This window comes from Salvelinus alpinus, chromosome 22 (genome assembly GCF_045679555.1).
Source record: "Salvelinus alpinus chromosome 22, SLU_Salpinus.1, whole genome shotgun sequence".
Lineage (NCBI taxonomy): Eukaryota > Metazoa > Chordata > Actinopteri > Salmoniformes > Salmonidae > Salvelinus > Salvelinus alpinus.
This window is the reverse complement of record NC_092107.1, coordinates 27,167,881-27,180,744: the sequence shown is the minus strand read 5'-3', so window position 1 is coordinate 27,180,744 and position 12,864 is coordinate 27,167,881. Positions and strand designations below refer to the sequence as shown.

The following is a 12,864-nucleotide window of genomic DNA, read 5'->3' as shown; positions in this document are numbered from 1 at the left end:
AGTGATTACTTTATTCCATTGAGTAGCAAGCTACTGTGAGGATGCGCTCTATCGACTCTGCGGCTTGAGCATGCTTTTGGTGCACAGTCGATAGCGCGCAGGACATCGGGAAACCTGCTCCATGCTTGTTTTATTTGAACTCGTGCACAATTATCAGTTTATTATTTGGTTTATATTGCCCATTCATTGTCAGTTAGAGACACAGTAGTGCATTGGGACCCAAAAGAATAATCAGTGCTCAAACTCCTCTTGGTCGTTAGGGCAAATCTGGTCTGTGATAGGAGGGGGGGTTTTCACACCTAGCTCGGCTATTAGACTATTCTTTAGTAAAGGTTGAATAGTCTATTGTTCAGCTATTAGCCCCCCTCCCCAACTTGCAACAAACTGATGTTACTCCCATCTCGTTCCTCGCCCTCTTCCGCGTGTCATTCTCCACCTGAGTGGCTCGCTTGTGGGCATGCTGGCAGGATATGGCAGCACCTTCGGTTGTGCGTCAAGAATTCTGCATATCAAGTTTGTATGAAGGTCTGGTTATTCACAGGCAAATTGTTATTTTCTATGGAGGTACACTTGTGTCTTGTCGAGAGCAAAACTTTTCAATCAAAAATAATTGTTCTGAAAGCAACTTTTTTTAAACTTTTCAATCAAAAATAACTGTTCTGAAAGCAAAAATGAGGCTTCAAAGTGAAAAAAATTGCAATCAAATATTTTGTAATAAAGCGCAACACTTTATGCATTTTATTCCCCAAAAATATCTTGAGAATTTTTTTTATTGAAAACAAAATTTCGCTATCAACCACCCTCCATTTTGGCAATTACCCACTGGTGTATGGTGGAGGTTTTGACTGAGTGTCAGTTTGGCTACAACCAATACTGTTCAGCCTTTCTTTCCGACACAAAGGAAGTCATAGCGGACACCTACAAAGGACTGTGTGATGATGGCATGTCAGATAAGCAGGACTGGGCGTTCTTCCGTCCAACTTCTACATAGCTAGTAGTTAGTCCCTACGATTCAGTGTCGGTTCATAACATTCTACTATTTTAAATAGATACATACATACCGTAGAATGATAAATCATGCAATTATTATTCTCAAGCTAACCAAAAACATTTAGCTACGAACCTGTTCTCAACATTTTCGGTTGAATTCATCTAACTTCCTTTCATGGCAACTCATAAGAAGGCCATGTCCTATTTGTTTTATAGTTGATATATAATCATATTTCATGATAGTGTAACGGTTAGCTTTTTTTTAACATAAGGATGAAAGAACACAATATGTCTGTCAGGGAATGCTATTCTGATATGTCAGATGAAGAGTTAGACCAGAAAGTCAGGGCCATTAAGGCAAGGCTGCCCCATGCGGGCTTTAGAATGGTCAAAGGAAGTCTCCAAGCAATGGGCCATCGTGCACAATGGCGAAGAGTTAGGGAGTCTTTGCAGCGTGTAGATGGTGCAGGTATCATTGCCAGAATGATCCAGCTTCGTTGCATTGCTCAGCAAAAATACTCTGTTCCTGCACCTGTCTCTCATCCACATTGATACAAATCATAAATTGATAAAGGTACTCCGATATAATGTCTCCATCAAATCTAATAAGTTATTTGAACTTTTTTATTCTTATTTATTTGTAGACAAATGTTTAATGATTTATGAAATTAGAGTTGTTCTTCATCAACTGGTAATACATAAATAATGAAACAGGTTAATAGGTTAAACATTTCACTTCTAATTCCAATTTTCTTTCAAGATACAACATTGTCATCTTTGGATTTTCAAGGAAGGTAAGTATATTATTTTGTATGTATATTGCATATTTCCCATCACCTAATGAACAACCACAATGACAAGCTCTGTGCTTATTGATGTATCCTGAAAATGACATCTGCTGCTTTAGATTGTGTTGGAGAATCTCCAGTCTTCTGGTGATTTTCCAGTATCTATACTGTTTTCTTTGAAGTAGAAAGTCAAATCAATATACACCTGGTATTGGATACGACTGAAGAAAAAAAAATCCACAGAGATTCATACCTGAACCGCACCTTTATTTGCCAAGGAAGAGTACATGATTAGTGAATATATTCAATGTACAGGCTACAATGTGGGAATCTCATGTGTGGTAATAACTACAGTACATGTGTATATAGGACTTGCATCCTTGGCACAATAAAGTTATTATATTCTACTCTATCCATAGGCTTCATTAATGCCATTCAGACTTGAAGTTGATACAACTATGATAGCTGAGGTTCATAGATTGGTATGAATATTAATTCAGAACCTAACGTTTTAGGGTCCATACACAGATCGGCTACATACTGTAGCTAGCTACATATCCATAGGCATACAGTTATTTGTATCCTTCACTACACAATAAGCAAGTAAATAGTTAGCTAGCTACAGTTGAAGTCAGAAGTTTACATACACTTAGGTTGGAGTCATTAAAACTTGTTTTTCAACTACTCCACAAACTTCTTGTTAGCAAACTATAGGTTTGGCAAGTCGGTTAAGACATCTACGTTGTGCATGACACAAGTAATTTTTCCAACAATTGTTTACAGACAGATAATTTCACTTATATTTCACTGGATCACAATTCCAGTGCGTCAGAAATTTACATACACGAAGTTGACTGTGCCTTTAAACAGCTTGGACAATTCCAGAAAATTATGTCATAGCTTTAGAAGCTTCTGATAGGCTAATTGACATAATTTGAGTCAATTGGAGGTGTACCTGTGGATGTATTTCAAGGCCTACCTTCAAACTCAGTGCCTCTGCTTGAAATCATGGGAAAATCAAAAGAAATCAGCCAAGACCTCAGAAAAAAATTGTAGACCTCCACAAGTCTGGTTCATCCTTGGGAGCAATTTCCAAACGCCTGAAGGTACCACGTTCATCTATAAAACAATAGTACGCAAGTATAAACTCCATGGGACCACGCAGTCGCCATACCGCTCAGGAAGGAGACGCGTTCTGTCTCCTAGAGATGAATGTACTTTGGTGTGAAAAGTGAAAATCAAACCTGGAACAACAGCAAAGGACCTTGTGAAGATGCTGGAGGAAACAGGTACAAAAGTATCTATATCCACAGTAAAACGAGTCCTATATCGACATAACCTGAAAGGCCGCTCAGCAAGGAAGAAGCCGCTGCTACAAAACCACCATTAAAAAATCCAGACTACAGTTTGCAACTGCACATGGGGACAAAGATCGTACTTTTTTGAGAAACCAAAATAGAACTGTTTGGCCATAGTGACCATCGTTATGTTTGGATGAAAAAGGGGGATGCTTGCAAGCCGAAGAACACCACCCCAACAATGGCAGCATCATGTTGTGGGGATGCTTTGCTGCAGGAGGGACTGGTGCACTTCACAAAATAGATGGCATCATGAGAAAGAAAAATGATGTGGATATATTGAAGCAACATCTCAAGACATCAGTCAGGAAGTTAAAGCTTGGTCGTAAATGGGTCTTCCAAATGGACAATAACCCCAAGCATACTTCCAAAGTTGTGGCAAAATGGCTTAAGGACAACAAAGTCAAGGTACTGGAGGGGCCATCACAAAGCCCTGACCTCAATCCTATAGACAATGTTTGGGCAGAACTGAAAAAGTGTGAGCGAGCAAGGAGGCCTACAAACCTGACTCAGTTACACCAGCTCTGTCAAGAGGAAAGGGCCAAAATTCACCCAACTTATTGTGGGAAGCTTGTGGAAGGCTACCTGAAACATTTGACCCAAGTTAAACAATTTAAAGGCAATGCTACCAAATACTAATTGAGTGTATGTAAACTTCTGACCCACTGGGAATGCGATGAAATAAATAAAGTCTGAAACAAATCATTCTCTCTACTATTATTCTGACATTTTACATTCTTAAAATAAAGTGGCGATCCTAACTGACCTAAGACAGGGAATAGTTACTAGGATTAAACGTCAGGAACTGTGAAAAACTGAGTTTAAATGTATTTGGCTAAGGTGTATGTAAACTTCTGACTTCAACTGTATGTTACTTTAGCTGCATCATCAGCTGGCTAATGTTAGCTAGTCAGCTAACTTGCTAAATAGCGATTTTTGTAAATTAACTTTATGACAAAAAAATATGCACAAACGTTTGTCTCTACATTAAGTAACATAATCATATTTTTGCTTGACTTGTTATGACGTTATAATTACTTACATTTGCTTTCACCGTAATGTTTTGTCAGCCATCTTTGCTGAAGAAAGTCACCAGCGACGGGTGGCATAACGTCAAATTCGTCATTGGAACCACTCGATATGATTGGTCATATGAAAACCTTGTGACCCAAATGCATAATGAGTGCTCTAACTCCCACTTGCGGTGGTCTGGAGCAATGAAGCCGTGACGATGGATACCTCTAAGTCCCGCGGTGTAAGCTCGCAACCTTTAAAGGAGGAACCACTGTAGGTGCCAGGCACACCGGTTTGAGTGTGTCAAGAACTGCAACGCTGCTAGGTTTTTCTACGCTCAACAGTTTCCCGTGTGTATCAAGAATGGTCCACCACTCAAAGGACATCCAGCCAACTTGACACAACTGTGGAAAGCATTGGAGTCAACATGGGCCAGCATCCCTGTGGAATGATTTCAACACCTTGTAGGGTCCATGCCCTGAAGCTGTCCTGAGGGCAAAAGCGGGTGGAACGCAATATTAGGAAGGTGTTCCTAATGTTTTGTACTCAGTGTATAACCTGTTTTAAACCATTCTGTTGAGACATTTTTTTTGTTGCCAAATTAAGTTCCATATGTAATGTTGTGTTTGCTGCAATATAATAGTCTGCTTGTATTGTCCCTATAAACAATGGACTTGACTTACTTTTGATTTTACCCGAATAAAGTTTGAAACTTTTGTGACGGATTTGTGTGGTGTGGCTATAATTAGGCTATAGCCCTACTGCCGGGCCTTGAGGTGAGGAAGACCCTTTCAGGCCTACCAGAGGTACTCCTAGAATCTAACAATATAATGCTTATCTTTAAAAATATATATTTGGATAGAAAATGAACGAATTAGCCTCTGTCTGTACGCCTATATCTGTAAAGCAGACGCAGTAGCCTATCTGACAAGGATAAATAAATGCCTGTCGGTGTCGTAGCATGCTGCCGGCTTATCTCTATCTTTCTGGGGCTAGGCCTAAGCTTCTCTTACTATTTGTTTATATTACTATCATACATTAATCAATTATACAATCATACAATCAATTTGATTTTGTTTTTACCAATCTAACTACAAAATAACATAATGGTCATTTATTTGATTTGATGTATCTACTGATAAACTGGGTAAATCAAGATGTTCCCTAGGTCTATTCATAATACAGGTAAATGCATATTATTCAATAGGAGTGTGTGCATGCATTGAGTTATTGAGCTTGTTTGAGCCGATTTCATGGGGCTACGGACGACAAACAATCCCTTCCTTCCATTTAGAACTTATTTTATTGGCAACTGCTAGGAGAACATTATTTTATTGTACTGATCAACATTTGCATAGAAGCAGCAAGCTCTTCTTTTATAAAATGTTGCACTGTCTCTAAGAAAGTAATGACGTCATTCACAAGGCAGAATCTGGCTATGGAATCTAGTGGAAACCAGACGGGAGGTGAGGGAGACGAAGAACTGAATGAGTTTTTGAAAAAGTTTATTAATAAAGTTTTTGGTGACAATTAGCAAATCAGTATATTTTGAATTATCACAAACAATGTACTAGGTTAGTGAATTCAGCTGTAAGCTAGCAAGGAAAGTAACCCTACAATTAAAGCAGGAAGCCACAAGTATAGTCTCGCATTGTAAAAGTGTTCTAGCCTGTATTGGACATTGTTTTGCGAACAGTAATTAACAGTTTCAACTTTTCTACATCTTCTATTATTCAAGTGTTTGTGCAGCATGAGTGGGGAGCTAACAATGCAGCCCACACAGCCTAGCAATGAATGATTAAGAGGAGCAGGCACTTTGCCCTCACGCTATAAAGGGGATGGGAGACCAGATGCTGCTGGAACTGGTAATGCCCCAGGGCAGTGATTGGGGACATTTCCCTGTGTAGGGTGCCGTCTTTTCGGATGGGACGTTAAACAAGTGTTCTGACTCTCTGTGGTAACTAAAGATCCCATGGCACTTATCGTAAGAGTAGGGGTGTTAGCCAGGACACCGGGATTGAATTCCCAATCTGGCCTTCATAGCATCATGGCCACTTAATCATCCCCAGTTTACAAATTGGCCCATTCATCCCCCCTCTTCTCCCCAGGTTGTTGCTGTATATGAGAATGTGTTCTCAGTCAACTTACCTGGTAAAATAAGTGTTAATTGTTTTTATAAATAGACTTGATTCTCTCAATCATCTGAGACACACTTGACAGACGTACCGAACGTAACAAAAATGCTAGTACCGAACCGTTTTTTTTATATTGAAAAAGTACTGAAGTTTCCAGTATACCGTGCTCCACTACTCTGTGGACTTACCCTATGTCATCGCGGTAGACGCGGGAGATCAGCACCTCCCCCTTGTGGTTGTAGATGAACAATCCTCCAATCATGATGGCAGCCTCTCAGTCATAACAGGCCATGAGGATGACTGCATATGAGAGAGAGAGAGAGAGAGAGAGAGAGAGAGAGAGACTTTTTTGACTTTTTGTCTTTCTTTATTGAAACATTCTCATTTCATTTAAAACTCACCCCCCCCTAAAATAAAAAAACAAAAATATATCCTGTACTGCATACATGTACCATACTCACCTTTCCATCTACCACATGATACAAACCACCATCACCATACACAAAAACAATACCCTCTAATACAACCGTATATCCAAAACATCTTCCCCAGCAATACAGACAGCCCCCCCAACACACCATATCTCCTCAAACATCTCCACACATTTGATCAGTTTATAGAACTCAAACTCAACCCTAAGGCACGCAGAGACCATCCCATTAAACAGTAGTAAAGGGTCTGTTATCCCCCCACCTTTGACCCTGTTTCTCCTTGTTAGCCAAATAGCTAATTTTGCCTGAGCAAACAGAAAATTCAACAAAACACATTTTTCTTTCTCCTTACTCGAATACCTGTATCCCATTATAAACATCCCAACAGCAAAAACCACCCCCAACCTGTCACACAGACATTCCAACAGAGACATTAATGGCATTAACCTGGTGCACACAGAAAACACATGAATCACAGTTTCTTTCATTTGACAGAAAGGACACCCCTGCCCAATTCCCGGATCAACCCGTGCCAACCAGCTGTTAGTGGCCAGGGCTCCATGAAGAACCATCCACTGGAGGTCCCCTGACCTCTTTGGTACTGGGGGTTTGTAGAGCGCCCTCCATCTAAAACCCACCATACTCTCCGCCCCACATACCCCCTGCCACTGATGTGCCTTCACTCCTGTTAGGCTTCTAATGTTCCTAACCTTAACGCAGAGGTTGTAGAGGGCTTTACCTCCCACCCCCTCAAACTCCCCCAGGCTCGGAGTGTTAAAATCTAACAAGTCCTCCAGACCCCCTTGCCAGTCTCCAGTCTCTGCCGTCACCTGCAGTGGCGGAAACATTGGTGGCCCCTCTCCCTTTGGCCTCTCAAACACCCCCCCTTACCGGCTCAGACAGTGCCTCCTGGACCTCCTCCAGGAATCTCTCCAGCAGCCTAAGAGACGTTATTCCTGTTTGTTGCGCCAAGACCTCCGGGGTTTTCCACCCCTCCTCTCCCAGCAGTCTCAGGTCACCTAGCCTTTGTAAACCCCCTGCCATCAGTTGCCTCTGCAGGGTGGCCGACTGAACCGATCTCAAAGGGATGGCTGGGTTGTGGAAAATAGGCTCCTCCCACACCCACTGCCCAGGCTCCACACCCCCTTCTCGCGTGGGCCTTAGCAGCTGCCAGGCCCTCAGCACCGCAGAGTAAAACTCTGAGAGACCTGCTGTACTCAGCCTCTCCAGCTTCATGAGGAACAGCTGCCGGTCCAACCCTAATCCGCCAGCTCTCCTCAGCAGCGCGCATGCTGGTTCCCTCCAGCCAACATCAGTATGGTACAGCAGTCTCTGCACCGCCTTTAGCCGGAAAGCAGCCATCCTGCTCTCCAGTTCCACCAGGCCCTGTCCTCCTTCGTGGACGGTCATGTACAACACTGCTGCCTTCAGCCAGTGATGTCCCGACCAAAAGAAGTCCACCAGCTTGCGTTGCAGGTCTGCAAGCAGACCGGCGGGAGGGTTGAGGACAGCCAGTTTATGCCACAAGGAAGATGCCACCAGGTTGTTGATTATCAGCACCCTCCCTCTATATGACACTTGGGACAGGAGCCACCTCCACCTGGCCAGTCTTGACACCACTGCCTGTGACAGCCCCTCCCAGTTCTTGCTGAGCCACCTCTCCGAGCCCAGGTACACCCCCAACACTTTAAGCCCTTCACAACCCCACTGCAAACCCCCTGGAAGCAGAGGAGGAGCCCTATCCCCCCATGCCCCACATAACAGAGCTTTGCTCTTTCCCCAGTTTACCTTAGCTGATGAAGCTCCCTCGTACACCTTCAGACTGGTCTCTAGTTCCTGCATATCTTGCCCATCCCTGACCATCACAGAAACATCATCTGCATATGCTGAGACTGCTATTCCTGTCACCACCTCCATGCCTGTCCAGCACACTCCCCGCATTCTCCTGCGTAGCAGTCCTAAAAAAAGGCTCAATGGCTAGTGTGTACAGCTGCCCAGATAGAGGGCATCCTTGTCTAATGCCCCGTCTCACCCAGACAGGCCTACTGAGCGCCCCTCCCACCTTAACCATACATGACGCCCCAGCATACAACAGCTTCACACAGTTCACAAAGCTCTTCCCAAACCCAAACATCACATTAAACAGATACTCATGATCCACTCTATCAAAAGCCTTCTCTTGATCTAAAGAGACCAGTCCAAAGTTCACATTAGAACCTCTCGACAAGTCCAACATGTCCCTAATCAAGAACAAGTTGTCCGTGATCGAGCGTCCCGGTACACAATATGTCTGGTCCTTGTGTATTATAGAGTCCAGATGGGACTTCAGTCTGTTAGAGAGGACCTTGGCAAATATCTTATAGTCCGCACAGAGTAATGCCACAGGCCTCCAGTTCTTAAGTTCACACAAGTCCCCTTTTTTGGGCAGGAGAGTCAGAGCCGCCCGACGGCAGCTCATCGGCAACTCTCCTACCTCGACGCATTCACGCAACACGCAAAAGAAATCCTGTCCAATAGTTCCCCAGAATTTTTTGTAAAACTCCACTGGAAGTCCATCGACCCCGGGTGCACGACCGGGGGACATCTGGGTTACGGCCTCTGCCAGTTCATGTGACAACAGAGGAATGTCCATTTCATCCCTCTGTGCCCGAGAGAGCTTAGGGAGTCCTGCGAACAAGACCTGAGCACACATAGGATCACACATTTCTGCCCTATACAATTCAGTATAAAACTCCACAGTCCGCTCCCGCATCTCCCCCACCACAGAGGTCACCCGCCCATCAGACAGCCGTAGACAATGCATACCCTTGGCTTCACTGCTCTGTCTTTCCAAACCAAAGAAGAAGGAGCTGGGAGCATCCATCTCCTTGAGCATGGAGAACCTAGCTCTTACAAGTGCTCCCTTTGCTTTAACCTGGAAAAAACTACCCAGGTCCCTACGTAATTCGGCTAAGTTAGCCTGGAGGCCTACATTGCCTTGCCCCACCATCTCTACCTCCATCTCACTAATACACCGCTCTAGTTCCCCCAATACTCTCCTAGCCTCTGAGGATGAGAGAGCTGTGTACTGTTGACAGAAAAGCCGAATTTGCACTTTCCCCACATCCCACCATTGACTCAGAGACTCATACTCCTCTCTTCGCTGCCCCCATCTTTCCCAAAAAGTCTGGAAACCTGAGCAAAAAGTGGCATCTTGTAAGAGCTTTACATTGAACTTCCAATAAGATGCCTGCCGGGGCCCTGGTGAAATAGACAGCCGAGCCATGGTTATGTGGTGATCCGAAAACCCCACTGGGAGAATGGTAGCACCCAGCAGCCTATTGCTCTGATTCCTGGACATGTAAAAACGATCAAGTCGAGCTGCACTCACCCTAGCCCCAAAAACCTTCACCCACGTATACTGTCTTGTGTTTGGATGTTTAGTTCTCCAAACATCCACTAGGTCAAACTGATTAAAGATGTCCCTTAACACTCCCACTGACACTGAATGAGGCTCTTCCCCATTTCTGTCTTTTGTAAAATCCATTGTACAGTTCCAGTCACCTCCGATCACCAGCGTCTCCTCAGGCGCTACTTGTGAGAGTTCCTGTCTAAGACTCCCAAATAGAACCCCTCTTTCTCTCCCTGTGTTAGGCGCATACACATTTATAAAGACAAAACCCATGTTGTTAATTTCTGCTTTAACAACAAGCAACCTGCCCCTACACACCTCCTTTGAGGAGCAAATTTTTACAGCCAGACCCGGTACAAAAAGGACTGCCACCCCTGCACTAAGATTTGTCCCATGGCTCAACACACTTCACCAAATCACTATGCGTCTCCTGCAGAAACAACACCTGTACTTTCTTTTGTTTTACATATTCACCCAACACACTCCTCTTTCCCGCATCTCTGGCGCCATTTATATTGAGCGAGCCTACCCGAAGAGTCTCCATAAGAAGTGGGAGAAAAGCCAGCAGAGAAATAGACCAATAGGAAAGCTCAAAAAGCCCCAGTGTCAGTAAGAAATTAAACATTTAAACAGTGTCTGAAGGTAAACCTTTACGCACTGTTGTGACCCACTTCCTCAACCTAAACCGTTTCTTGGGTGAGAGGACACCATGCCCCTCATTTCTCATAGCATGTTGTACTGATCTTACAAACTTTCTAGAATCAGGAAAAAAAGCCTCAAGATTAACTTTTTTCCCCTTAGTCTCATTCAGGAACCTTGTCAGTTCTCTCAACGTGTACTTAGACCCCTCTGGTTGACTGGCTGTCAGCTCCGGGCCAATTGAAGAGGAGTCTGAAAAAAATTACTCCTCATCCTCTTCCTCAGACTCACTTTCCTCCTCTTCTCTATCTCCCACCCTTACCACCTGCCCTTTCTCTCTGGTTAGGGCCTCACCCACAGCAACAGGCAACATTTCCATGGTGCCTTTGTCCACACCCTTTTTCCTTTTCCTCTTGACACCCTCCTCCTCCCCCCCTAATCTCTTACACTTCCCCACTATACTCTCCTCATCCACTAGAATAACCTGACTAGACCCAGTATCATCTACACCACCCTCCATAGCATGACTCGGCCCAGCATCATCTGCACCACCCTCCATAGCATGACTCGGCCCAGCATCATCTACACCACCCTCCATAGCATGACTAGGGCCAGCCTCAGCTACCCCACCATCCATAGCTTGACTAGACTCAGCCTCTGCTATACCACCATCCATAGCCTGCCTAGACCCAGCACCCTCTACACCACCCTCCATAGCATAACTAGGCCCAGCCTCAGCTACCCCACCATCTCTAGCCTGACTAGACCCAGCCTGTGCTTCCCCACCATCTCTAGCCTGACTAGACCCAGCCTCTGCTTCTCCACCATCTCTAGCCTGACTAGACCCAGCCTCCACTACCCTACCATCTCTAGCCTGACTAGGCCCAGCCTCATCTACACCACCATCTCTAGACTGACTAGGCCCAGCCTCTGCTGTCTGCATCTCCTTACCCCCTGCATTTTGACCTCGATTTCCCCCATTTGCGCTTGTATCCTCACCTTGTCTACGGCCTTTATGTGGGCACGCAAAGCTCTTGTGCCCCAAATCCCCACATTCAAAACACCGTAGACTATCTGTGCTGGCAAAACCTGCAGAGCCCCTCCCCATGCCTCACTTTAAAATGCACATTTAGCTGTTGCTCATTATTGTTCAGAAACATAAACACTTGCCTCCGGAACGAAACAACGCGTTTAACGGCATCTGCCTGAAACCCTACTGACAGTACACGGAAACCGCTAGCAAACTTACCAAAACGACTCAGCTCTTTCCTAATTTGATCATCCGTGATAAACGGAGGCAAATTTGCCACTACAACTCTTGTTGAAGGGGTAGAGAGAGGTGAAATTGACACCAACACATCCCTTACAAATATTCCGCTAGCAATTAGCCTACCGACCAAATTAGCCCTTTTCATGAACACAACCACAGCTTTGTTCATTCTAGAAGCAGAATGTATAAACTCAGCTCCTACCTGTTCACCGACCGCGAGCAGAACCTCCTCCACCTTAACTCCGTTCTCAGGAACACAACTGAAACCATGCCGTATCGACAGCGTCTCCTCCGCGCTAGGCTGAGAAGCCATTGCGCACACTACACCTTCCAACCCCTAGGAAAGTTACTCTGTCCTCTTCCACCCTAACTTTGAAAAAAAAACTTTGGATACCGCCAAAAACAAATATTGCATTAACCCTCCACCATAGAAAATAACATGTAAAGAAAAGAATCAAGAAAGTTAGTTAGGATAGAGCTTTCCACACCAAACACTCAGACTCCAAAAACACCCAGCATGGATGGACGGACGGACGGACGGACGGACGGACGGACGGACGGACGGACGGACGGACGGACGGACGGACGGACGGACGGACGGACGGACGGACGGACAGACAGACAGACAGACAGACAGACAGACAGACAGACAGACAGACAGACAGACAGACAGACAGACAGACAGACAGACAGACAGACAGACAGACAGACAGACAGACAGACAGACAGACAGACAGACAGACAGACAGACAGACAGACAGACAGACAGACAGACAGACAGACAGACAGACAGACAGACAGACAGACAGACAGACAGACAGACAGACAGACAGACAGACAGACAGACA

At 44.7% G+C, this 12,864-nt stretch overlaps 1 protein-coding gene across 2 annotated transcripts in view; it reads right to left on the bottom strand.

The window, feature by feature from the left end:
- The window catches only part of LOC139549334 (AP-2 complex subunit mu), a 53,916-nt gene that overhangs the window by 24,380 nt on the left and 16,672 nt on the right, over window positions 1-12,864 (bottom strand). For both annotated transcript variants that reach the window (XM_071359725.1, XM_071359726.1), the window contains exon 2: window positions 6,474-6,585. In XM_071359725.1, coding sequence (XP_071215826.1) covers window positions 6,474-6,547 — 74 coding nt within the window. In that variant the 5' untranslated portion in view covers window positions 6,548-6,585. The remainder of the gene's footprint in view (window positions 1-6,473; window positions 6,586-12,864) is intronic.